Below are 25,456 nucleotides of genomic sequence, written 5' to 3' on the forward strand. Positions count from 1 at the left end.
GCCTTCTGCAATTATGGCTCATTTCCCTAGGTTTCATATAGCAGGCATCTGAACAGAATTAAAAGCATACGCACGTGCAAAAATAATCCGCTTCCCAAGATAGTAAATGCTGAGTTCTATATTAGAACACGCTGTGAGCGCTGACTGGCTAGGGCATGATTAACCTAATAGGCTTAAAGTTCCACTTGCCATGCACATCTGTCAGGACACGAGCAAAATGCAATCCGGTAATCCACGGGACTGAAGTCCTCGAGAACTGCCCTGTGGCTCACCAGCAGCAGAGGGTTCAAAACTTAGAACAACACCAGAACGGCGGCAGCATCACTACCTCTACACGATGGGGCCAAGGAAGTAAAGAAAGCCGGTTCCAAGTTTAGGACATTGCACCTTGGACTTCAAAGGATTCTGGCTTGGAAACTGCCTGGATGGACTAGTAAGACTGCCTTTTGTTCCTGTTTTGAATACAAATCTCTGAAAATTGTGAGGGTTGCAGATGGGAGATGACTACAGGCTGACATCATGGGATGTACACCTTCCCACAGTGATATTGTTAACAGCGTTGCTAAGAGTGGCATCCAGTTTTTTAAAAAGCCCAAAGCAACTCTGCCAGGATGTCAGGGGCCCAGTGAAAGATGCTCCATCCCTTTGCTGGTTCAAAACTCCACCTGCTATGACTCTGGAGGGGGCTCGTCCCAGGGACAGAGGCCAGAAGAGCAGCAAAGTCGCCGGTGGATCCAATCGGGGGCTGAAAGTCTTTGTCAGCTCACCAGAGATCCCACTTCGGGCAAAAGGAAAGACATGGAAGGACTGATCCCAGAAACCAAAACCTCCCCATCCCAGCTGAACAAATCACAAAGCTACGTGGCTACAGACGTTCCACTCAAGAGACAGAGTTCCCATGGATCACAAGGGGCGGCCTTTTCTGGGGAAGAGAGTGAGGAAAGCAATACCCGGGAGACTTCCAAATGGGGAAAGAGGCCAAAATGTCACAGGTCGAGCAAACAGGGCCATGACTGCCAAACCATCCTTCCTGCCCACGAGTCTGAAGACAGAGTAGACTTCCCTGAGCCCCTGGTGAAGGCCCACCAGCGTGCTTACACCTATCTGCACACCTGCCTCTCCAAATACGAAGCAGTTATGAGCATCACCCATTGCGCCACGCAGACCCAGGAGCTGCTGCAGCCCATGGTCGGCTTCCTGTTGCTGTGTTTTGATGAGGTCAACCAGCTCTTAGGGGAAATCTCCAAGGATGGAGAAGAGCTCCTCCAGGAAGTTAAGGAGGATCTGGCTTGGCCTTTGAAGAAAAGAGAGCCCCAGGAGCAGCCAGATCTCTTGCAGCAGCTTCTGCAGTACACAGTTAGCAAGCTGCAGGCGCTCAGCGGCACGGTGGCCTCGCTCTCTGACAGCCTCCTGGAGGGCTCCGGCCGCTACTTCCAAGGCGCCGCGGGCCACCTGGGAAACAAGCTGTGCAAGAAGAAGGGTGCGGATGAGCACCTCCTCAGGGTTCTGGGGCACCTGGAGAGCTTAGCGAGTGGCCACGGTGACCCTGAAGTGCAGGGCCTACCCTTGTGCTCTGAGGACAGTGGCATCGGTGCTGACAATGAGTGTGTGCAGCTGGCAGACAAACTGGGCAAGCGAGCCAGCTGGGACTTCGTGCTGGAGCCTGCAGAGTGGAGGCCAGCGATTCCACCCACAGTGGAGGCCAAGCTGTCCAGACATACCTGGCAGCAAAGCCCATTCTGGATGGGTTCAGCCAGACCCCAGGACTGCCCGCTCTCCAGGCCTCTTACAGCAAAGGTTCAGCCAGCAGTGCAGGGTGGATCGGGGAGCCCCTGGCCCTCCAGCACAGGCCCAGAAAATACTGCCTCCAGGCCTTGGGGGCTGGGCCAAAGCGCTCCGTGTGATTCCCCTGGGATCAGGATCTCCAGGGAAGCACACTTTCCTAAAGGCTCCAGGTTGATGGACACTCCGCCCCTCAGTGAATGTGAGGACAGCAGCCCAGAGGCGGAAGAAGACAAAGAGAGCTGCCTGAGTCCGCGTGCGGGGCAGGGAAGCGCTTCCCATGCAAGGCCTCGGTCTTCACCTGCCGGTGGTGCCGAAAGCCTATTTCAACCACACCCCCGGAGGCTTAGGAGCCCCCAGGACGAGGAAATGATTCTGAAGATGAAGGAAGCAATCAGTGAAAGGATCAAGTTTGTCCCCCTGCCCTCTGAGCACCAGGAATGGATCGAGGAAGAGGAGAGAACCGTGGTGGCCCCAAGACCGAACACGGCCAGCGACAGCAGGAAGGCCCCCTCAAGGCAGAGGAGGTCCCAATCTGAGGGGTGTCTGAAGAGCCACGTGGAGGACCCCACGCTCCAGGAGCTGTGGAGGGTCCAGAGAGACCTCAGCCAGAGGCTGGAGGTGCTTTGCACCCGGGACACCCGACGGCAGGGGCACAGCCAGAAGCAGGTTCTGCAGCCCAGGGCAACAGCGCTGAGGCCTGACCACTACTGCAAGGTCACCCCAAGCAGCACCATCAGCAAGTTGAAGGCGTCCCTCACCAAGAACTTCAGCATTTTGCCAAGTCAGAGCACCTTGCAGAAATGCTGTCCCCACCCTGAGGGAGAACAGCCCTGGCCGGGAAAAGCTGAGGGGCTTCCAAACGTCATGCCATCAGGTGAGAGGGCCAGTGAGGCTCCCAGGGCCCGGGACTGGAACATCAAGAGCTGTCCTACCAGAACATCGGTCAAGAAACTCATTGAAACTTTCAGTCCCACCGAGGGTCTAAGGACACTGGGGGATTCCAAGGACTCTGGGCCGAGCCCCTGCCCCAGGAAGTGGGGGGTCCCCACCATGCCTCCCAGATTCCCCGTTTACAGGGGACTTGCCCCTTTGTATCCAAAGCCTCGAATTTCTCCAGCAGCAGGTGGAGAATCTCTCAGGATGGGCCCAGGCTGGAGGCCCTTTGCTCCCACCTTTCCCCCTCTGCTCACAGCAGAAGCGTCCAAGAGTGAGGACCTCAACTGTGAAACAGAGGAGAACCCAGAGCATCTCCCTCCACCGCCTCTGGAAATCCTGATGGACAAATCATTCACTTCCCTGGAGCCCCCAGAAAACAGCAATCTAGCAGAGAGCTCCCTTGAAGGGACCCACGTGCCAGGGCTGGGAGGGGCTGGCCCCGCCCGGAGAACGTGGGCTTCCCCAAAGCTAAGAGCCGCCATGAGCCCCTCTGACCTGCTGCCCAGCAAAAGCACGGCCACCCTCGCCAGGGCCCGCAGCACAGAACCAGGGAGAAGCAAGAGCAGCTGCAATCCCGGAAAGCTCGCCTGGGACCTCAGTCACCCACCAGCAGCCAGCGGGAACCCAGAGGTGCAGGGCAGCAGGGCTCAGAGTCAGGCACGAGCGGACAGGGCCACAGGCCTCTCCAAGCATCCCCGGAAGGTCATCCACTGGCACCACTCCAGCCACACATCCGGGCAGGGCAGGACCTCGGAACCCAGCCTGGCCAGGCCAATGCGAGGGCCGCATTCTCCCGAGGCCCCAAGGCAGAACCAAGACAGAAGCCCCGTGCTGGTCAGGAAGGCCTCTCCCACGAGGGCACACTGGACACCCAGAGTGGACAAGAGGCACTCAAGCGTGCCCTCCACTCACAGACCTGCCCAGCCAAGTGTGCCCTGTGTGCACAGGTCCCCCAGCCCACCGCTCAGCCCTCCAGCGAGCCCCAGGATGCTAAGCCCCCCAACAGTGAAGAAACGAGCCTCCCCTCCCCCCCAGCACAAACTGTCCACCCCTCCCTCGGCAAGCCCACCCGCTCGGCACAAGGTCTCCAGCCCCCCTGCCCAGTGCACAGAAGCCAGTTCCCCTGCCTCTGGCCCCTCCCCATCTCCCCCAGCATCTCCCAGTCAGGGGCCCAAGGAAACAAGAGATTCTGAAGACAGTCGGGCAGCCACGGCCAAAGCATCCGGGAACACATGTTCCATCTTCTGTCCAGCCATCTCCTCTCTGTTCGAAGCTAAGTCACCATTCTCAACAGTACCCCAACTCACCCCACCATCGCTGCCACCTGAAGCTGGAGGTCCTTGTGGGACCCCGACAGGATGCTGGAGGAGCAGCTCAGGGCCACGACTGAGGGCAGACTCACAGCGAGGGACAGCCCTGTGTGCCCTCAACCCTCAGCCTTTCATCAGAAGGACAGCTTCTGACTGCCAGCCGGGCATCCGCCTTCACCTGCCTGTCCCGGGCACCACCAGCGACGCTTGTGAATCCCAGCTTGGCCAGAGCAGGTAAGGAGAGTCCTCGGGCCACAGCCCTGCAGTTATTGGGATAGAGCTGATATGCCCTTAGGCTCATCTGGGTCAGTAGTTTTCAAACTGTGCTCCCAGAGAAGAGCAGCTGGGAGAGGGGTCTAGGAATGTCCTATCTCCCAGTCCCCCATGCTTAAGCAACCGTCTTTCATCTGTTACACACTTCAGGTTCCCGAGAAAGATTTAATTGCAAGGGGCTCTGCTGTACTAAAGATAAAGTTTAAAAGAAAAATTTTAAAAAAAGTTTAAAACAATCAGGTTGGTGCAACCACATGTGCCCCTTATTTTACACTTGGGGAAACTGAGGTGAAGTGACTTGACCCCCAAAGTTGAGTCATTGTCACCTGTCTGGAGCCAGCAGCCTGATTTCTGTCTTTCCTGGTTTACGGCAATAGCCCAGCATCTTAGTGGGACGTGCTCAAATTTTTGGTCCCAGGACTTCTTTAAGCTCTTCAAAATCGAGACCCCCAAGGAGCCTTTGCCTATGTGCATTGCATCTATCGCTTTTTACTGCGTTACAAATTAAAATTGAGAGATGTTTAAAATATTTATTAATTGAAAAAACGACCCCATTCTATGTTAACATAAACTATATCCTAATGAAAAGTAACTATATTTTCCACAATAACAAAAAAATTGAGCGAAAGGAGTGGCACTGTCTTATAGTTTTACAAACCTCTTTAGGGTGTGGGCTTCACAGACAGACACTTGGATTCTCAGACCTTTGTCCACAGTCAATCTGTTGTGATATCACACATCATGTAGTCTGGAAAACTCCACTCTACATTCCTGAAAGAATAAGTGAAAAGGGCACATAACATCTTAGTATTATTATGAAAATAGTTTTGACCACGTGGACACAACCCCCCCGCCCCCCGCCCCCGAAAGGATCTGAGAGGCACCCAGGGGACACATCTTAACAAACAGCGGGTCCTGGAGGTATTGAATATAAAAGTCTGGCTTCCCCATACTCCTGAGGACCTGCCCCCACTTCTGCAATCCAGCCTCATCTCCATCTCCCCTTTCAGAGGAGTGTAGAGCAAGAACAAGACTCTCGGGCTTCCCTGGTGGCGCAGTGGTTGAGAGTCCGTCTGCCGATGCAGGGGACGCGGGTTCGTGCCCCGGTCCGGGAAGATCCCACATGCCGCGGAGCGGCTGGGCCCGTGAGCCATGGCCGCTGAGCCTGCGCGTCCGGAGCCTGTGCTCCGCAATGGGAGGGGCCACAACAGTGAGAGGCCCGCGTACCGCAAAAAAAAAAAAAAAGAAAAAGAAAAAAAGAACAAGACTCTCCATGAGCACTGAGCACCAGAACCCAGGCGGAAGGGCTGCCATGCCTGCCCTGGGCCGGCTGAGGTCTAAGCGTGCCTTTCTCCTGAGGGGCAGCTGACTTGCATGTCCTTGGCCCAGCCCCGCAGACAGGTCTGGGCATGCAGCTACAAGGGGGCATGACTCAAAGTATAGCCATTGCCTGGGAGTTGAAAGGACTTGAATGGTGGTGTGATTATTTTTCAGAGTTTATGGGGACACGCATCTTTTCCCAAATTGTAGCACGGGGAGAAAAATGTAAATCTGAGGTCGATTAAAGAGGAACTCTTATCAATGTGTCTTGATATCATATCAGACAAAGCTCAACCCACAGCAGTCCTTGCTATCTTTGCATTGCCCACAGTTGTGTAAATGAGAAGTTAATTTCTGCCAGAGCGATATGTGTTACAGACTTCACAGTCTGTCCTGGCATAAATGGTAGTTTTTCACAAAGTACTAGGCAGTCAATTTTAAATAAAGATATTATCTCGGGAAAGTTGTGCATGGTTATAGTTCTAGAAACTTCCCCAGCCCCTTGAAAGAAATGAAATATTGATTATTTTTGCAAGAATCTTAATGTAACGTTGCTCTTTTCTTAAATCTAAAATGAACTTCCTACAGCACAGTGCCTTTCATCTGAGAACCTCTATAAATGTTATTGCATTATTCCTCACACCAGCCAGTTATTCAGTTATTAGATTTCTAAAACTGTGCCCTTCCGGAGAAGAGCTTGAGAGAACAAGGACAATAAAATGGCATTAATTAAAAACACTAACATTTTAAAACAGCAGGAGCAATAATAAAGCAACATAAAATTGTTCAAGGAGAAAATATTGCCATTCTTTCAGGTTTCTCCTCGGAATAGGGCGGCTTTAAAGGTTGTTTTATGTCCTGAATCTCAATATTCAGAGAGATGAGGTGGGATGGGGAGTAACTGTAGCTTTAAAGAGGGAGGAGGATTCATAAAGAGGAGCCTTCCCAAGGTCACGTGGAAGGTCACAGAATGACTCACAGCCATTCCCGTACCTCCTGGTCAGACCACACGTCTAAGCTGCTCCAGACTGTGAAAATGTGAGCACGTGACGAATGTGATGGGAAAATGCCTATTCCCCAGATACACACCCCACTCCCCACTCAGCCCTGTAAAACTGGCGTCTGGGCGCAGAAGTGCACCAGCTGTAAGAGGAGGGCTTTTGCGGCTCTGGAGATGACAAGCATTTTTTTCTGCCCTCCTGTGTATGGGAAACAATGCCAGGGAACTGAGCATGATTCCCCCGAGATCATGCAACAAGCCAGTGCCCGAGAGCCAGAAACTCCTACAGGCTGTTTCCCCAAGCAGGGACTTGCAGGGACAGCCCTACCCATTGTATCTCGCAGCCGAGGCAGGCTTGCAGGATGCACTGGCCTGTGTCTGGTGTTGACCCCCTGCAGGTCAGCCCGTGCCGCTTTTTTAGAAAAACTGATGGTGTTGATATCTTCCCCATCTTGGGGCCCAGGGATTGGGCACAGTCCTTGGAGGCTTCCCCAGGAAGCTCTGTTACTGAGCTTCAACTGTTATTTATGTGTTGAATGCCCAGGTGAAGGCACCTGTCTCTATCCAGGTCTCAGTGTGCCCAGACTTGCTCCGCTAAATGCGGTGCTTTTAATTTTGCCAGGACTGGACCAGCCAGTCAGGGTCTCTCTGCAGCCCCCTGACCCCATTTCCTGGAGACCTGGGCTGCCTGGCTCCCCAGCAGGTCTGGGAACAAGTGGAAACACGGCCATATGGCAACCAAAACAGTCGACCTCCTGGCCTGAGCCTCACACATATGTGGGACCTGGTTGGGGGTGGGGAAGACACAGTTCAAGGACCAAATCCTGCGTCACACCTCGGTGTCAGCCTCCACTGACACTGCGTGCCACGGCCTGTCCTCTGCTCCAGTCTGGGAGCAGCAAAGTGTCATGCCCCCACCCCTGCTCAAAAGGGGCACAGGAAGAAGAAAAAATAAGGTGGGAGCTGTGGCCCACAGATCACTGGGTCCTGGAGGGACTTATGATGGGGCCAGAGGCTGACATAGATGAGACTGGCTCTAAGGAACAGGGTGGGTTCCTCACTGCCTGAAAATCACGTATGACGGCCAGTGTCAGTGCCCACCCCACCTCCCCCCACCATTCCTGCCACCCTGATCTTGTTAGGATCCGAACTCAAACTTGTCCTCCACTGGTTGGACGTCCCACGTAAGCGTAACCACGCAGAGCCGAGCACACTCATAATACAGTCAAGAAGGTGCCGTCACGGGCGGAGAGAAGCGCTTCTGGTCTGTGCATGTGCGGAGCTGGGGCCAGTCCTGGTCCTCAGGTGACTGATGGAGAGGCTCCGAGCCTCAGGTGCCCAACTGTCATATGACAGGGTGGTCCCTCAGGTCCCTTGCTGGCGCGACTTCCTAGTCCTACTACAAAACAGCACCAGTGACAGCCGACAATTTAGTGAGCACCTGTCATATGCTGGTTAGTGTGCGGAGAGTTTTCCAGGCATCATCCAATATTGATAACTTTGAGTGTCCTATGAGATGGGTATTATTACTATCTCCCTTTCACAAAGCAGGAAACTTGAGAATCAGAGAGATCAATCAACATGCTATAGGTCACAGAGCTAGTAAGTGGAAGGGCCAGGACTCGAACCCAGACAGCCAACTCCACCCTCCACGTGGTCTTTGTGAGGCTAGCCTGGCTGCCCGTAGCCAGTGTGGCTTTCCGAGCTGGTCTCCCATCTGGCCTAGGCCTGATCTGTGCTTGTGACCACCCTCCACCCTCAGAGCACATTGGGTGTCCCTCTCTGTTCAGAGCCCCTCTCACTGTGGCACTCAGCAGCTGGGAAGCTCTATTCTAGCCAAATGCCAGGTCTGAGCCAAGCAGTTTTCATTTTATTCCATTCAGGAAAAGGGTGGCAGCTGAGCAAAGCAGGGTTTTTTTTGCTGTTATTGTTGGCGTTATTTTTGATTCAACTAGCTAAGCCTAGCTCTTTATTAAATAAGAAGTGCTCTTAAAACAAAAACAAAATAAAGGCCTGGCTCCCGAGTTCCTGAGGGAGACGCTTTGTTCACAGCAGCAGGATCTGGGCATCCCAAGAGAGAACAGGACTCAGCCTGTCCTCTGAAATGCCAGGAGCTTGGCTCTCACGGTGCCCAGCCACAGCAGACACCCACAAGGACAGCACCAGCAGGCAAAGCTGATATGGAAAGGCAGAGGCCTGGCACCAAGAGTCCACCAGGTCTGTGGGTGACACAGACAGGAGGGCTTGAGAGAGACAGAATGGAGATGGGGCGGGGCCAGAGGAACGAGGAGGGTTTGATTGGCACCTGTGCTTTCTCTCTGCAGCAGCGAGGAGAGCCCCAAGGACACAGAGCCATGGAACAGTCCCTGTGCCCCAGAACTGAAGGGCGGCAGCAGGGGTGCACTGCCCCCAGAGCTCTGCGTGCTGGGCCACGGGCTGCAGCGGGAGGCCAGCGCCAGCCATGCCCAGGACAAGCGCCAGCAGAAGGAAGTGGCCTGATGGGCTGGCTGACTGAGTCACACTGATGTCAGTCACCCCAGAAGGCAAGGGTGATAGCCAAGCGTCAGACAACCCCAGAGAGGGTGGGCCAACCAGACTCCTCCTGAGAGGTAGGAAAGGCCTGGAAAGGGCACTGCCCAGAGGCTCTCCTAAATTCTAAACAATCACTGTTTGCAGTCCTAGATCCTGGTTTGCCTTGGGGTTCAACGAGTAACTATAACTTTGGACCCCACAAGGACATTCTTTAATCCTTCAAGTGCTGGTCTTAATTTAGCAGGAAACGATATTTACCACGTTCTTCATGAGCCAGGTGTCTTACTTGGGTTCGCTCTGTGAAACCATTTAATTCGTTCAACAATGAATGAAGCAGAGAGCATTCTCCTGGTTTTTGCAGATGAGAAAACCAAAGCACCTCTCATCCATTCACTCCCCCCCCCCCACCCAGTGCCTTGCCTGAGGTTACACAACTAGGAAGAGAACAGAGTAAAACGTGAACAGGTGTGCCTGGCTCTAGAATCTATTGTCTTTCATTCCTTTTTATTTTTTTGAACATTTCATTGCCCTTGACTGTTCCATTTGCAAGCATACGTATGTACTTGTGCAGGTGGAAAGCTTCTTCTTTTTTTTTAAGGTTAAATAGTGGCACAGCTTTTATGTGCCCATCATGAGCTCTGTTTAGAAGCTGACTGCTCCAGAGATAAGAAGCCTGAGGTGGCATTAAGACACACAGCTCCACCCACCCTCCTTCCCAAGCTCAGCTCCAAAGCCCTAAAAGCAAAGCTTCCAGCCCAACAGTGCAGCCCTGCTGCCTCTCCAGCTAAGCCTGTCTCAGAGGCGTATCTCAGATGCTCTACCCCATGCACCCACATGCCTCTCAGACTGAGTGGGTACAACCGACCCTCGCAAACAAAGCAGCCTATTCTCTGAACCCGTGGGGGCTGAAGCTCAGAAGGACGTGTGGGTAAGGCAGGCGCACGCGCGCGCGCGCGCGCGCACACACACACACACACACACACACACCCTGGTCTCCCCCAGGGGCTTCTCTGCCAACTTTATTCCCAGGTCATCTGCAGAACTTCTGCTGGAGTTGAAACTGAAGTGAAGAACCATTGTTCATGCCCCAAACCTGCTTCTGCCAATGAGCTAGATATTCGCTGCAGAATTTGGAATTTTTCCACTGGAGGCTGTGGAGTGCTTTCTATTTAGAAAAGAATTTGCAGTAATTGGGTGATTCAATGCCAGCTCAGTGGGTTGTCAAAAGACGAGAATTCTCATCCACAGGGTACAGCTAAGGGCCAATCCTCCACATCTGCTTCAAAGCTGATTTTTTAAGTTTGGAAAAATTATAGACTTCAAGTCCTTTCTTATTGAAGTAGATCACGACTCAAGAACATGTTAAACTGGGTCCTGAGGACTAAGCTCCCTCCCCCAGGGATAGGCTGCGGCTCCAAGTAAAGGATCCCCACCTTGACCTGTCCAGTTATTCAGACAGGGGTGACAGGGACAATCTCTTCCAAGGCACTCAGGAACAGTTGATTAAACTACCAAGAGGGACCACAACCCACCCGTCTATTGGGAAATGTCTGTACACACCCAGTTAGTGTGTACTAATCCTCAGAGCAGAGCTCAGGCCACAGCAGGGCAGAGCCACACCCAGGGGCTGGAGGCTGGGCCCTGGGAACTGCCTGGGCTGCAGGACACAGGAGGAAATTCAGCCACCCAGGCCCAGGTGAGTGAGTGAGAACAGCCAACTTCAGGAAACTTGCTTGAGAGAGAGCTGGACTGTCCCCCTGCCTGGTTAGGCCGGCAGCGTGGGTAACGAGGGCTGGGCCCCGTAGGCTGGCTTTCAGGAAGCAAGCCGTGTGGAGCAATCCAGCTCAGAGGTAAGAGAATTGGTCAGAAAGGGGACCTGCCCCGTGCTAGGGTTTCGAGGCCGGCTTCCTGGAGGTCTGAAGAAACAAAGCAGAACCCCAGCTGCCGGGAGACTGGACAGGGACCCAGGTGATGAACCTGGGATGCAACGTGGGGATGTAACCCCAGGGATGATCAAAAGTCTACGTGACTGGATAAGAAGTGGGGGCCAGATCCACGAGAACGGGAAGTTCTGGGTCTCCAGCACAGGTCCCCCCCTTACAGGGTCTTAGAGGTTTGGGGCTGGTTTGAGTGTGTGGGTGTGGCTGAGGGTACCCAGCTGCAGTGACATGAGGTGGAAGTGGGCAGCTGGGAGCCAGGCAGCATATTACGTCACGGAGGGGGTCGGCATCAGAGCAAATGCCCTGGAAGGGTCTGGAATGAACCACTGCTGCCTTCATGAGGGTGCCTGGCAGGAGGTTCTCTGAGAGGAGAGGCTCTCCCGACCACCAGCCCGAGCTAGACTGGTAGAGCACCCACCCGCCCTGTCCTGCAGGCAGCCGCGGAGGGACCCAGGGTGCACAGGATTCCTGTCACTGAGCACCTACTTGTGCCAGGACAGGGCCAGGCTGCTGCCATATATCCTCACATGTGATGTAATGAGAGACCCAGAACCTCTAGGCCCAGGCAGCAGGGACGATGAGCTGCTGGAGCCATCGTGATGCCCAAGGACCCAGAGGCTTCAAGAATCCCAAGTCATCTTCCCAGAGGGGAAAGGGGAGGGGTTGCTAAGGCCAAGGGGCTGGAAGGCAGCAAAGGTCTAAGATGAAACAGTGCCAAGCTGACCCCAGAACAGATGAGTCAAAGACATGTTTTTTGGGCTACAATCCCAACTACCACACTCAGCCCATATTACATGTGAATTAGACTTTGTATAAAAGAAATTAAATCCACCCCAATAGACCATCTGTGTGGCATCCACGGTCTCACCCCTCCTGAGATCAGGCCTTTCCTCAAATCTGTGTCTTTGTCTGTGCCTGGGAGAGCACACTCCCAGTGGCCTTGAGGGGCAAGCCCCACTCCACAGCTTCTCAGATGGGTCACTCTTACCCACCCTCCCCCTCCACCCAAGAACCTCGTGCTTGCCGGGCCCAATCCACTTCCTGTGCTCAAGGGAGAAGGGAGAGCAGGGTGTTTTTGTTTTGTTTTGTCTTGTTTAATTAAGCCAATGGCCCCAACCCATTAAAGACTCATGTGTCTGTTCTTTTTCTTCACAGTTAGAAACCAAGAAGGAATGTTGGGTATAAAGACAAAAGGGCGTCCACATAGGAGATTCATTTAAGAAGTGCGTATTATACCCATATTCTTATTGGGGCCGACTCCTTTCTGGGGGTTTACAGCCATCCTCCATGCACACGGGGACCCCAGAGCCGTGGAGAGGGAGGTGTCCAGCCCCCTCTTTATCCAACACATTAGTAACATAGCAAAGAGTGCTGCCCCAGGGGAAAAACACAATTTTCTAGTTCCATCAAAAGGATTCATGGAGTAAAAAAGCAAATATAATATTCTAGTGGAACAGTGATAGCTTTTTGCAAATATAAATACAATCTTCAAGATGAAATATATCTTCTTTCCGCAGCTTGGTTCTGTGCGGTCGTTCACTCTAAGCAGCATCTATTTTCCTTCCTCACGTCATACACCCAGTTCAGAACCTAAAATAATCCACGTTGATAGAAAATGAAGGGCAGACAAACCAGAGAGACTTTTCCTTCATTGTGAAGTGCTTACGTTTGGCAAGACTTGCCTCATAAACCCTGCAACATGAATGAAAGGGATTTTGAGAAATATATTCTATTTTTCTGAAATAAACCAGCGTTTTGCATGTATCAGAGGAGCTGGTGCCATGAATTATTGTGTCAACATGTTTGTCAATTGATCGTCTGGTTGACTGCGTACAGGCTGCCAACACCCACTCTATCTGCCAAAGCAAAGCTTTTCAAAGGTAATATATTTTTAAGTAGCCCCACATCAAAGTCTGTTGAACTGCCATAAAGTAAATGTGTTCTGAGCCTATATTAACAGAGCATGTTATACTGCACTATGGTTTCCTCCCTGTACCTCCCTGAAGTTTAAATCAAGGTCCATCAATCCATCCACGTGGTTTTATGAGATGTAATTAAAGATGCGTTGCACAAGCAGGGGAGCAGTTAACACACTCAGGACTCTAATCCAGTTTTACGGAGGACCCTGGGCGCTGCTGGCTTGATTACACTCATGGACTTCAGAAAGTAACTTTATGATAGTCTGAAGGCCCTGCATCAGGTGACTATAGAATTCAACCGACCTGGTAGCCTGGGTTCCGAATGCGGTAATTTCAGACACCCTTGAAGTCAAGCACCCAAGGCAACAATCTGGCTGGAATGGTGGCACTGAGGACTGAGCTAACGTCCCTAGACGAACCTGATAGGCCTGAACTGAAGGAAGAACGAAACAGAAGCAGAAGGAGGAAGAAGGAATGGTGTGGTACACGTGATCGTCACCCTGCGAGCCAGTCTTTCTCCCACTCCTGATGGCTGGGCCGGAGGCCTGACACTTCCATCAACCCGCCCCGTGACCTGGCTTATATGGGCTCGTTTCTTCATCTACCCGGCAGTGACAGCAATGCCAATCTACTTATCCTACCCTCTGTAAGACGTGAGCAAACCTGCCTTTTCTAAACCATCTTATGGAGCCATTTGTGGGAACTGAATTCATAATCCCTCTGCCATCTTTGCTTTTAATGTTCATCTCTGCCATCTCTGCACGCTAAGTTTCTGATTAAGAAAAGAACTCAGGACCATTTCCCCCTCCTTCTAGATCTGAGCTTTGATCCTTGGAGAAAGTTAAAAACAGCTGTCAAACTCCGCTAGAATTGACTTCCTTCTTTGAAGGATTCCATGTCTTTCAAAGTGAAAAGACTAAAACATTTAGCTGGCAATCACAACTACATATGTCAAACATACCAAACAGGAAAAAAAGCAGATTAAGTTTCTGAATCTCCTAGTTATTCCCACGTTGAGTCGTAAGTGATCTATCAGTCAGCTGGTAGGAATGACTGACATGCCTTCAGAATAGCAGGTTTTACTGGGATAAGACTGGAGTTAATCGTAATTATATTTTTTCTCTGTGTTTAACACTCTACTTTTTCAAAATAGAATTATCTACATTGTTTCATTAGATCTTTGGGGGAAAAAATCCTAGGAGATGAGCAAAGCAAGTATTTTTTCAGTGCCTTTTACAGATGAAAAAAAAAAAGGGAGGCTGAGAGATGTCAGATGTTTTCCTCCAAAGACACATTGCCAGCTAGTGGCAGAACAAGTCGCCTAGCCCCTGGCCAGCCTTGGTTCTAACACCTATTGCAACAATATTTAGATTATTCCAGGGGGCAGCCTAGAGAAAGATACAACAAACTTCTCTGGAAGAAATTCTCAGTTTTCACAAAAAGGAAATTTTTCATATCCGGCCAAAGTCTAGCTATAGTTTTAGCCATTCCTCTTAAACTAGCTTGGATGGAAGCTCAAAATTTCCAAAAGAATTAAAAAAAATAATAATCCCCTCAACGCACCTTAACCACTCCTCATCTACCGCCCCCCACACACAGATAAAACTGCCCCTGGCATTAAGAAAAAGTCTTGTCAGAAAACTATTTGTGCCTCGTTGCCATGACCCCCCCGAAGTGGGCTTCCAGGTGAAACCTTCTGGCAGGAGCAGACAAAGCCTCATTCTGGAAACGCCTCTGAGGCTTCACTGTCAGTGTCCCAAAGTGGTAAAAACCAGTGGATGAGACAGAAGGGAAATGCAGACCCTGGGAAACAGATTGCCTTCGTGAAAATTACTTATCTAGCTTTTCTTTCTCCTTTGGAAGGGGACAGGATTGGCTGTGTTTACAAAACCTGGTGACATTCTAAAGCTTTTGTTTAGATAACAGCTTCTGACATCAGCCACAGAGGTGCTGGATCACTTTCTGGATGTAAAAATTCTCAAGGAGAACCCAAAGTGATGGTAATTAATGCTAATTAAGTGATGCTAATGTCAACCCACAGAGAGGTAATTATAAAGCTGTGATTAAAACAAAACAAAACCTTCAAATGTTAGAGCCTTCTTCACTGAAACACCAGGTAGTAGGATACAGAGATGCCATAATGCCTCCCTGAGTAAGCCCCAGTAACAATACGGACAAAACTGGACCCCCTGAATGGTCCCTGACTCAGAAACGCCCACCTAGTGAGCAACCTGTATGCACAGTGATGCTGCCCTGCCTGCCTGGCCAGGGGACTCCTGAAGCCCAGCTGGGAACAGGCAGTTAGGACACTGCTTCTGCAACCGGCCTGATCTCCAGCAGATCAGACTCCCAGGCCCCAAGGACCCCGTTGCCTGTCTCCCTCCCTCCTCCAGTCTCCATCCCTCCTCCCCAAGCAAACGTTTCCATCAAACACATTTGGGAAATACTGGCTTAGGGACGCTGACTCTCAAGCGTGCGCTAGCCTGGAAACCTAACAGCCACTAAGAGCACTGGGACATGCCCCAGGCTCTTGACCTTGAGGGTGTATAAGAATGGCTGAGGGGTCTCATTCGGTAGGTCTGGAGTGCGACCTAGGGGCCTGCACTTTAACAAGCAGCACAGGTGCTGCTGTTGCCAGCAGGCCGCGATCCACACTGCGCCTGCACCTTTCTCCAGGCCAACAGCTCCGCTGATCATGGCATACCTGAAACCTCCCCCTTTTTCTGTTCCTCTACCTGCCCTTGAGTCCCTGCCAGAACACGAGTGACTGTGGCTGACTCCCTGGCTACCGCAAGCTCTGTAAAGAACAGAGAGTCTGCATTTCTCATTTGGTTGGTCTTCATTTATTTGCACAAATCCTATCCCACCAAAGGCCACGGTTGGATGGCCAGGTGTCTGCAGCAAGCCCTGGTGATAAGAGCAGATGCAGCAGACCCTCTCTGCCCTGAAGGTTTTAGAGCAGAACTCTGGGGCCAGACTAACTCCAAGAGACCATGGGATTTTAACTGGTCTTCTCAAGGTGCTCAGACTGACCCAAGGGGAGGTCAATATCTGGGAGCCATAGAGTACCCTGGAGCATGCCAGGCGCTTTGGAGTCAAACAGCCCTGAGTGCAGATCCATGCTCAGCCACTCCTTAGCTGTGTCCCAAGGCCTGGCCCCCAAATTGTGGTCCCGGCCAGACCAGTGGCATGGACATCCCCTGGGGGCTTATTGGAAACAAAGGATCTCGGGCCCCACCCAGACCATCTGAATCAGAGTCTGCACTTGAACAAGAGTCCCAGTGATTCCCAGGCGTTGGCTGAGGTAGCTTATTAAGCATCTCTGAGGCTCAGTTTCCTCAGCAGGAAATGGGAGAAATATCTTTCTTACGAGATGTTGAGAAGAATGACGGACCAGGAACACGGCAGACACTCCGTTGAGAGGCTGACCCCTCCTCCGGTCTTCCCTCCTCGGGATGCTTTTTCCTCCCTCCATTACCAGGAGACGGAAGACGATCCCCCTTTCCATCAGTATTTCTCCTTTCTTTTCCTATTGGCAGGACCAAATTATAATATAAGGAAAATGCTTTCAGCAAGAAAGTGCTCGGAGATCCTCCCAGCCATTCTGCCCCCAGCTGAGAGTCAGAAGAGGCTTGGAGGGGAGGGAACAAGCCTGCAGGGAGAAGAGCTTCCAGATTTCTCCTGGAGTAGGGGGTGGGGATGCTGAGGGTAGCTGTGAGGGACGTGTCAAGTAAGGAGAAGGGGGAAGGCAACTGGAGAGGTGACAGGCTCCAGTGGCAAGAGCAGCCCTAGCTTCCCAGCAGAGAGGGCAGACCATGCTCCGTCCTCTGAAACAAGCCCGGCCAAGTTAACAGTGGGTCTCAGGCTCCGCAGGTCTCCAAGGTAACATCCACTCCTCCAACTCAAAGGGCTGCAGAGCCCGCAAGACCCTGGTCCTAGCTGAGCCTAGACCTGGATCCTAAAGCTATGTCTCCAGAAACATAATGGCCAATATTCGTCAGGCGTTTCCTGTGCTCATGGCCTCGTGTTAAGTATTTACAAGAATTATCTCATTAATCGTCACAACAGCCCGGTTAAGGTGGGCAATATTGTCATCCTCCTCCCACCCACTTACCACATATACAACACACACACACACACACACACACACACACACACACACACACACACACACACACACTGGATTGGTAAGGGAAGATCAGAGAGGTTGACAAGTGTCTCCAAGGCCACACACCAGGAGCAACAGTGCCTGCACTCGAGTCCAGCCTCTCTGACTCCAGTGCCTGGCCTCAGTCAGCCTCTGTCCCCAGCCCAGGACACCCCAGGGCTGCCAGTTGGGAAGAGCTGGCAGGCCAGGCACCCACAGGGCCAAAGCCACTGCCACTTTCTACACCTTTGATTTACTGTGGTTTCAGAATTTGGCCACCCATTAGAATCACTTGTAGAGAAAAGAAAAAAGAGAAGAGAGAAAAGAAATGGATCAAGAAGATGTGAGATACACACACACCCCAGAATACTATTTAGTCATAAGAAAGAAGGAAACCCTGCCATTTGTAACAACTTGGATGAAACGAGGTCATTTTGCATAGTGAAATAAGTCAGACAGAGAGAGACAAATACTGTATGATTTCACTTATACGTGGAATCTAAAAAAGCTGAATTCGGAGAAACAGACAGTGGAGTGGTGGTTACCAGGGGTTGGGGAGGTGGGGGCCAGGGGTGGGGACTATGGGGGGACATGGATCAAAGTGTACAAACTTCCAGTCAAAAGGCTGATAAATTCTGGGAATCTACTGTACAGCAGGGTGATTATAGCTAACAGTTTTGTATTATACACGTGAATGTGGCCAAGAGAGTAAATCTGAGATATTCTCAACACAAAAAAGAAATCGCAATTGTGTGAACGGATGGAGGCTTGAGCTAAGACTGCGGTGGCCATCGTTCTGCAATATGTAAGCGTATCAAACAATACATTGTGAAGCCGAGGCTAGTCATCAGTTAGATCCATTAAACTATAACTTGCTTAATAAATAATAACTATAAGCTGCCTACGCTGATCAAGCTCGCTTTAATTGTTTTCACAAAAACTTGCACGTCCTCCTAGCATTACATAGCCTAAACAATAACATGTTTTGCCCAAGTTGTTTTCCAGGAGCTTGGAGTCAGCTGTTGCCCAGCTCAAGCCAGTTAAGACTGGTTGGGACAACTGACCCTCCAACTGTGCATGCGTTAAGTGTCATGACCTTTTGAAGTCAGAGGGCCAAAAACTTCACCCTCAGAACATGCTAAGGCCACCATTTTCTGAACATGTGTCCCATGAAGAAGCACGTAGCCTAGTTGCACCTGCACAGAACGCAACCTTTTTCTTACCTCACCTTTTTTCTTATCTCCAATCACCTTTCCCCACACTCCCCACGCCTCAGAACCCCCCTGCTTCTTTATCCTACAAATATCCCAGCCCCTCACCTTCTGGGGAAGCAGATCTGAAACGTTCTTCCAGCTCCTCGCTTGGCTGCCTTAGAAACCCTTTCTCTGCTGCAGACCTCAGCATCTCAGCGTTTAGCTTCCTGCGCGTCAAGCAAATGAATCTGGTTTGGTAACAACTGCACACCTTAAACTTACACAGTGTTATATGTCAATTATACCTCAATAAAGCCTGAAGGAAACAAAGAAAAGGAAAGGAAAGAAAGAAAAGAAAAGAAGAAAAGAAAGAAAAGAAAAGAAGAAAAGACAGCCGTCTGGGCCCTACCCCATACCCATGGAACAAAAATCCCCGGGGATGGGCCCAGGTGTCAGCATTTTTAAAAATCTCATTGGACGATTCCAAAGTACAATGAGAATGGAGAAACATTTCTCCACTCAGGAGGCAAGAAATGAAGCAGGGAAGAGAGAATAAGATAAGAAGTGGGGCCTGTAAAACAATTTTCCTAAAATCTCAAAAATTCCCAAGCAAGGAATTCCTAAGCAGTTACATGTTCTCAGACAAGACTTTGGTTCTCGATTCTCACAATGGAGAGAGAGAAAGAGAGAGAGAGAGAGAGAAAAAAGCTCTTCCATAGCTCGATGCTATATTCCCACCCCAAGAGCACCTTGAGTAAGTAGAGCTCCTGGCTACACGCACAGCCAGCCAAGCAAAGAATGAGGTGGGCTCTGCTCAAACCCGCCGTGGCTCTCAGGACAATCTTCATTTCCCATTAGGTCTCAGTCCTGCAGGCACTCCCAACAGGCCCAGGTTACTAATAAGCTGTCTTCCCTTTGTTTTAAAAGTAATGATGTGGGAAACTTTTGAGACAAAATTTCCACCCAGCCTCCCCACTGAGATTGTGCCAGGGGTGTTGCCCTCAGAGCCCAGCTGCCCAGAGACTAGATTAAAACCTGAAGTAGTGAAGGGAAAAGAACCATGCAATGATTTATTCTTTGCTTTTCAGCTGTTTTCAGTTATTTTAAACACCCACCTGTGAGGATGGGTACAGAGCACAGGAGATGGGAAGCTTCCGGTTTGAAGACAGAAGGCAGGACCCGAATGCAGGCAGACAGGGCAACGTCTTTGAGCTTAATTTCTGCCTTCAAAACCCTTGGGCTCCTACAGTTCTAAAAAATCCTGAAATATTCTGATAGGCTCTAGGATCTTGACCAGCAGAAAATGTCAGTCTCAAACTGAAGAAGTCTGCTCAGACTCCAAGCAAACTCAATTAATTAAATTGTGTAAAAGTTTAATTTCAGCCTCTTGGGCATCTTTGATGTTTGCCCGGTCAGTCAGAATCAACAAAGGGCATGGTGGTGCCGGGGAAGTCCCTGCTAAGGTCACAAAGAGGTGAGAAGCCGCTAAGGCTGTGGCTGAAATTACCCAGCACACTTAAGCTGCCTATTAAAAGCCCAAGTCCCAGGATGACTGTACCACGCCCAGGCTCACCCCAGGGCATTCGTGGCAAGGGGGGCGAGCGGGGGCAGCCTAGTTACACCTGGCAACATTGCATAAGCTGATCAGAAGATTCCCAGCCTGCTCTGCCCCACACTCTCAGGAGGGGCTCAGAACAGAGAAGTGGACCGATGTTGTACCTCGGGGTGGGTGACAGTGGAGAGAGGTCCACTGGTGGGCCTGGCAGAAAACTTGCTGGCATGAAGCTGGGCCTCAGGGCCTGGCCATCTGGATCTGCCCCAGACTGCTGCTGTGGGTCTGGCTCCTGGGTTGGGACTGGGATGCTGCCCCTTCAGCCTTCACCTTACCCATGTGTTTGAGGTCACGATCTGAGCTCTAGTTCTTTCTGGTCACACTGTTGTCAGCCGGCCACTGCCCCAGGCAAGGCAGAGACACTCCTCCTGTGTCTAGAGCCCCAGCCCTTGGCATCCATCCCCCTCTCACTGCCAGGACCCCATTTCCCATTCCTCTCGTTGCTCCATCAGTGGCTCCACCTTCTTCGTGTTCTGGTCCAGCCTGCGTCCAACACACCTCTCCAGGTCCACGATCCCATCCGGCTCAGCTGGAGTAACCTGTGTGGTTTCAGAGCTCCCGCATGACATCTGCACACCATGGTGCTTTGTGCTTCACCCAGTCCTTTTGTTTACGGTATTTCAAATGTGAATCATCCTCCAGTCCTCTTCAGAACCAGCCAGGAAGCCACCTTCCAGAGAAGGCTGTCAGTAACGCCAATGTCAAACTCTCCTTGCCTTTAGATCCTGTTAGAATGTTCCCATAGGACATAGGACATAGGATGCTGCACTGAAGATTTTGTAACGCAGAAGCAGGATGTCCCCCAGAGATGCTTATGTTCACCCCAAATCAGGCTTATGACAAATGGGCTGGATTTGAATGGCCAACTCAGGGTCTCTGGGTTCAGGAGGGCTTTTCCAGCTGCGCACAGATAGGAGCCCCAAAATGGTCTGCAACATGGGGATCTGTGCTATACTTTTCTCCCTCATTCTTCGTCTCAGTAGCATCAGCAGCTGGTTTTGCTGTTGTCGTGTTTTGTTTTCTTTTTTAATTTTTTTATGTGTACAATATTATATTTTGACTTCTGTATACATTGCAGTGAGCTTACCACCAAAGGTTTAGTTTCTATTCATCACCATACAGTTAATTCCCTTTCCCCTATTTGCTCTCCCCCCACCATGCCCCTTCCTCTATGGTAGCTGCTACTCTGTTCTCTGTATTTGTTTGCATCTGTTTGGTTTGTTCTTTTTCTTTGTTTTTTGCTTTCGTTCTTTTATATTCCACATATGGGTGAAATCTTATGGTATTTGTCTTTCTCCATTTGATTTATTTCACTTAGCATAATACCCTCAAGTTTCATCCATGTTGTCACAAGATTTCATCTTTTTTATGGCTTATAGTATTCCTGTGTGTGTGTGTGTGTGCGCGCGCATGCACTGCATCCTCTTTATCCATTCATCCAAAAATGGGCACATAGGTTGTTTCCATATCATGTTTTGTTTTCTTTGTCGTAAACCTAGCTACTAGAAAATTCTGTGGGGGTAAAAAAGTACAAGATAATAAAACCTTAGAAAAATAAGTAATTATTTTATTTCTACCTCAAAATACACTATGTACATCTGGAACTCTATGGGGAAGTAGACCAGGAGATTATTCCATCATAAAAATAAAATAAGATAAAAATAACGATTGCTCATTCTAGATCTGTCTTTAATCCAGATGAAAGGGGCGTGAGCTGCCAGTTGTCTTGCTGTCAGGTGCCCTCCCCCCACGCCCCGTCAGTGACCTTGGGGCTGTCTCACAGGGATTCCGGGTCTAAGAGCTCCTGGAGCGTTTTGAGGACTTGCTTTGGCTGGCTGGCGGCCAAGTCCTGCAGCCAGGAGCCCATCTGCCCCTGGAGGCTCCTGCACAGCCGGCAGACGGCCGTGCAGACGCTCCCACCGCGCCCGGGCAGGATGCCGTTCCCGAACATGTTATTCAAGAAGTACCAGAGGACCGGAAGTACGTGGCCCTCCACGGCCTGGGGCTTTCGGGGGTAAACTGAGGCCACCAACACTGTCAGGCAGAAAAGAGGGAGAGTCACTTGAGTCAAGCACTCTCTCTCTCTCCCACTGCCTTCTCTGGGGACACCAACTCTGTCCCCCAAAAGGCAGGCAACCCAGCAGGGCCCACTAATCCATTAGACGCACTACCTAGGGCTCATAACACACTTAGGGGCCCATGGAAATATTTTAAATTCTTTTAAAATCAGAAGAAAAAAGTCTGAAGCTATCCAGCCTGATTTCTATTTGTGTTCCTACCAACCAGTCATAAAGTACACTTTTAAACATTTTTTTTACAGAGGAAGGGGTATGCGAAGGTGAAAGGGCTCAGGGCATATGACAGTATAAATGGTCCCTGAGGCCCAGGGCGAAGGAAAGAGGCAGACGCATCTGGATTGCTATCCTGCCTCTGTTATTTACTAGCTGTGTGAGCTTGAGAAAGACACCCAACCTTTCTGAGCCTGTTGCCTGATCTGTAAAGTAAGGATAATAATTCTGAACCAAACTCCTAAGACTGTTAGAGATTAGATAATACGTGTAGGCGAAGTGCCTATGCAAGTAGGCATGTGACAAAGAGTAACTTGGTCCTAGTAGTGCTTTAATCTGCATTACCACCTAGGAGAGTTCACACAGCGAAAACTTGTACTAGGAAGAAAGGTCGAGACTCTCAAATGAAGCATTCTGGAAGATAGAACAGCCAGTGGGAGATAAAACCAGCACGGCCTCCCCAGTTTCGATGCCACACCTCACGATAAGCCCAGCAGTGATGCAGGAGGCATGAACGTGCTTTGGAAACCATCAGGCTCTGCACAGACCCTTCATTCCAGTGAAGAACGCCCCAAATCTGGTTACCCCAGGCCCCCTGCCTTCTCGAGACCCCAGAAAACCCAGAGACAGGCTAAAACCTGCCAGCAGGCTCTCCGTCACACAGTAATTGCAGGGCTGCCTCCAACGTCAAGGCCTCATCAAGGGGTACCCCAAGCCACTTCAGAGGGGCTGCTCTGGCCCGCAGCCTTGGTCGCGTCACCCTACGTGCGTTCGTGCAAATACTTGCTTGACAATCAGCACGCTGCCTGTCATCCCGCCAAAGGATAAGTCCTGGTGAAGGCAAACAACGCTTAGAGAAGCACTTGATTTATTTATGGGACAGAGAAGTTGGAAAGTTCCCTGAGCTGAGACACACCCGGGAAACTAACACTGCCGGAGCCTGAGTCCAGGGCTCAGGGCTATGCATCTGTGACGCCATTTCACTCTCACCCAAGAGGCAGGACACTCGTCTGTTTCACAGCGGAGGAAACCAACACTCAGGGGTCGAGGAGCTGGCCCCAGATGCCACAGCTAACAAGAGCAGAGGACAGAGGCCAAGCCTTCCTTGACTCTAAAGCCCACGCTCTTCCCACCTCTTGCTGCCCCAAACCTCTTGGAGTTCCACGTTTTAGAGGCTGGTCTGGAGTTTTGTTTTATTTTTAGAGAAACCCCCAATTTGTTCTTCCTTCATCAACTTCATCCAACCCACCAGGATATTTTGCAGCGGGAGCCCTGTAGGGTCCCTCTGATTTCAGACCCAGCCTGGGACAGTGGGGAACCGGAGAGGATGGCCCGGGCCCCCCTCAGCTCAGCCTGACTCTCTCACTGTGCCATCTCCCATGAAATGTGTACCTTGACTCTCTGGCCATACCCTCAAGATTCCTGCACCCCACACAGGGGGCCTCCCCGGGGGCTCCCGGTGACACAGAGCCCTCCAAAGTCAAGGTGGTCCTCATTCCTGGGAAGGCAGGACTGCACCCAGTGAGCCACACCAGCTGCGCCAACTTCATAAAATGGGGCCAAGAGGTGAGAGTTATGTTACCTGTGCTGGAAAAAGGCTAAGAAGGGAGGGCACAGTTAACCCTAAAGCCACCTGGTCAGCCCCAAGGGTGGTGGGAGGGTGGGAGGGGCAAGGGGAGGTGGAAGGGGGGCAGCCAGAGGGAACAGAAAGAAAACTAGTCATCCGATTAACCACCTGTACTGAACAACTCTAACTCAAAGGTTTCCTAAACCTCCACTGAATCTCTGCTGCAACCGGAGGTGAAAACTATCGCAGGAGCCAGGCCCAGGCAGGGCTCCCCTGACCCCACCAAATGGTGAGGGGTTCACCTGCCCCTAACCTGCCACACCTCCCCCACTCCTCCTTCCTGGCACCTCACCCCTGGACCCTCTCCTCCTGCGGCGAGGCATCTACACCCCGGCCCCAGGAAGCTCACGTCCACCCTTAGACCACATTCACCTGCCTGCGGGGAGCAGGTGGCTCGGGAGCTGGTAGGGGGGCATCACGAGGAAAAACCCATTAAAATCGAGCTTAAAAGGCAGCTGAAGTAATTAGCAAAAGATTTACTCCTGCGTTAAGCTGTGCTATTATGAGTCCACGCCTTGCGTCAATTGAAATTTTCTTCCCTGTTCCTGGCTGACACAGAGTTAATAGAACTATGTAGAAACTCTTGTTTTTGAGATCTCTTGGAAATAGAAGGGTAATATGTACAGTAAATGAATACCCACTCGCCTCTGGGGCCCATAAGTTACCTGTACAAGGACAGGTAATCAGAGAATGCTGATTTTGAGTAGCAGAAAAGAGTTCCTTGTCTGATACCCAACGTGGTCTCAGTTACGTGACCCCATTCTCACCCCAAGGCACCCACAGCCTGGCACTGCAGCTGCATCGTAGCCCCCATCAGATGGCCTCACTCGCGTCATCTGTTTGGAGCAGGTCTGGCACCTGGACTGGAAGTAAGGGGCCACTCCAGGGACACGGGGAAGACTGAACCAGGGCGCAGAGGCAAGGCCAGGAGCAAGAGATGGGACGGCGGAGGAGTGGGAATGACGCCCTTGGGCAGGCGACATGCACCGAGTTCACCCCCGGAGAGCTCAATGCTGGGAGGCCCTGGCTGGGCCAGCGACTGAGGCTGGCACGCGAAACTCAGGCCGGAGGGCCAGGGAGAAGGGAGACAGAGGAGGCGATGACAGACGAAGTGGGCACCGCCCCGGTGGAGGAAGGAGAGTGAGAAGGGCTTTGCCCATGGGCAGGCAACGGGGAGAGGATGGGAGGTCTGCCCCTGCAACGTGCTGGCGCCCAGAGGCCAAGGCAGGGGCCACCCAAGGAACGGCAGCACCGTACAGAGGTTGAGGGCTTGGCTCTGCAGCCCGACTCCCGGAGACAAATCCTGGATTACTAGTCAGGGGACCTTAACCTTCCTTAGCTCCGTGTTTCTTATTTCTACAAAAGGGACAACCATGGAACCCACACCCTCCTTGTGAGGTTGTTATGAGAAGTAAATGACCCAGTGCATATCACTGGGGGTGAATAAAAGGGGCAGAGGCTAGAAGGCCAGGCAGTGACCTGTGGGCCACTCCGGGGACCCTGGACACCATCCTGGAGACTGCTTGGGAGCCACGCAAGGATGTAAGCTGGGGGTGGCATGATCCATGTGGATC

General features: G+C 51.3%; 2 protein-coding genes across 2 annotated transcripts in view; one reads left to right on the forward strand and one right to left on the reverse strand.

Annotated features, from left to right (window-relative positions):
• The first annotated feature begins 316 nt into the window (after window positions 1–316).
• Window positions 317–9,123, forward strand: PCARE (photoreceptor cilium actin regulator). The gene is made up of 2 exons (XM_030858033.2): window positions 317–4,265; window positions 8,949–9,123. The coding sequence occupies exons 1-2, from the start codon at window positions 520–522 to the stop codon at window positions 9,121–9,123; spliced, it is 3,921 nt and encodes a 1,306-aa protein (XP_030713893.1). The 5' UTR covers window positions 317–519.
• Window positions 9,124–21,656: 12,533 nt separating this feature from the next.
• TOGARAM2 (TOG array regulator of axonemal microtubules 2) overlaps window positions 21,657–25,456 on the reverse strand; it is a 36,226-nt gene continuing 32,426 nt past the window's right edge. Inside the window, 2 exon segments of the mRNA XM_030858041.2 lie at window positions 21,657–21,716; window positions 21,718–22,001. Of these exon segments, the coding sequence (XP_030713901.1) occupies window positions 21,657–21,716; window positions 21,718–22,001 (344 nt within the window).

This window comes from Globicephala melas, chromosome 12 (assembly GCF_963455315.2).
Source record: "Globicephala melas chromosome 12, mGloMel1.2, whole genome shotgun sequence".
NCBI lineage: Eukaryota > Metazoa > Chordata > Mammalia > Artiodactyla > Delphinidae > Globicephala > Globicephala melas.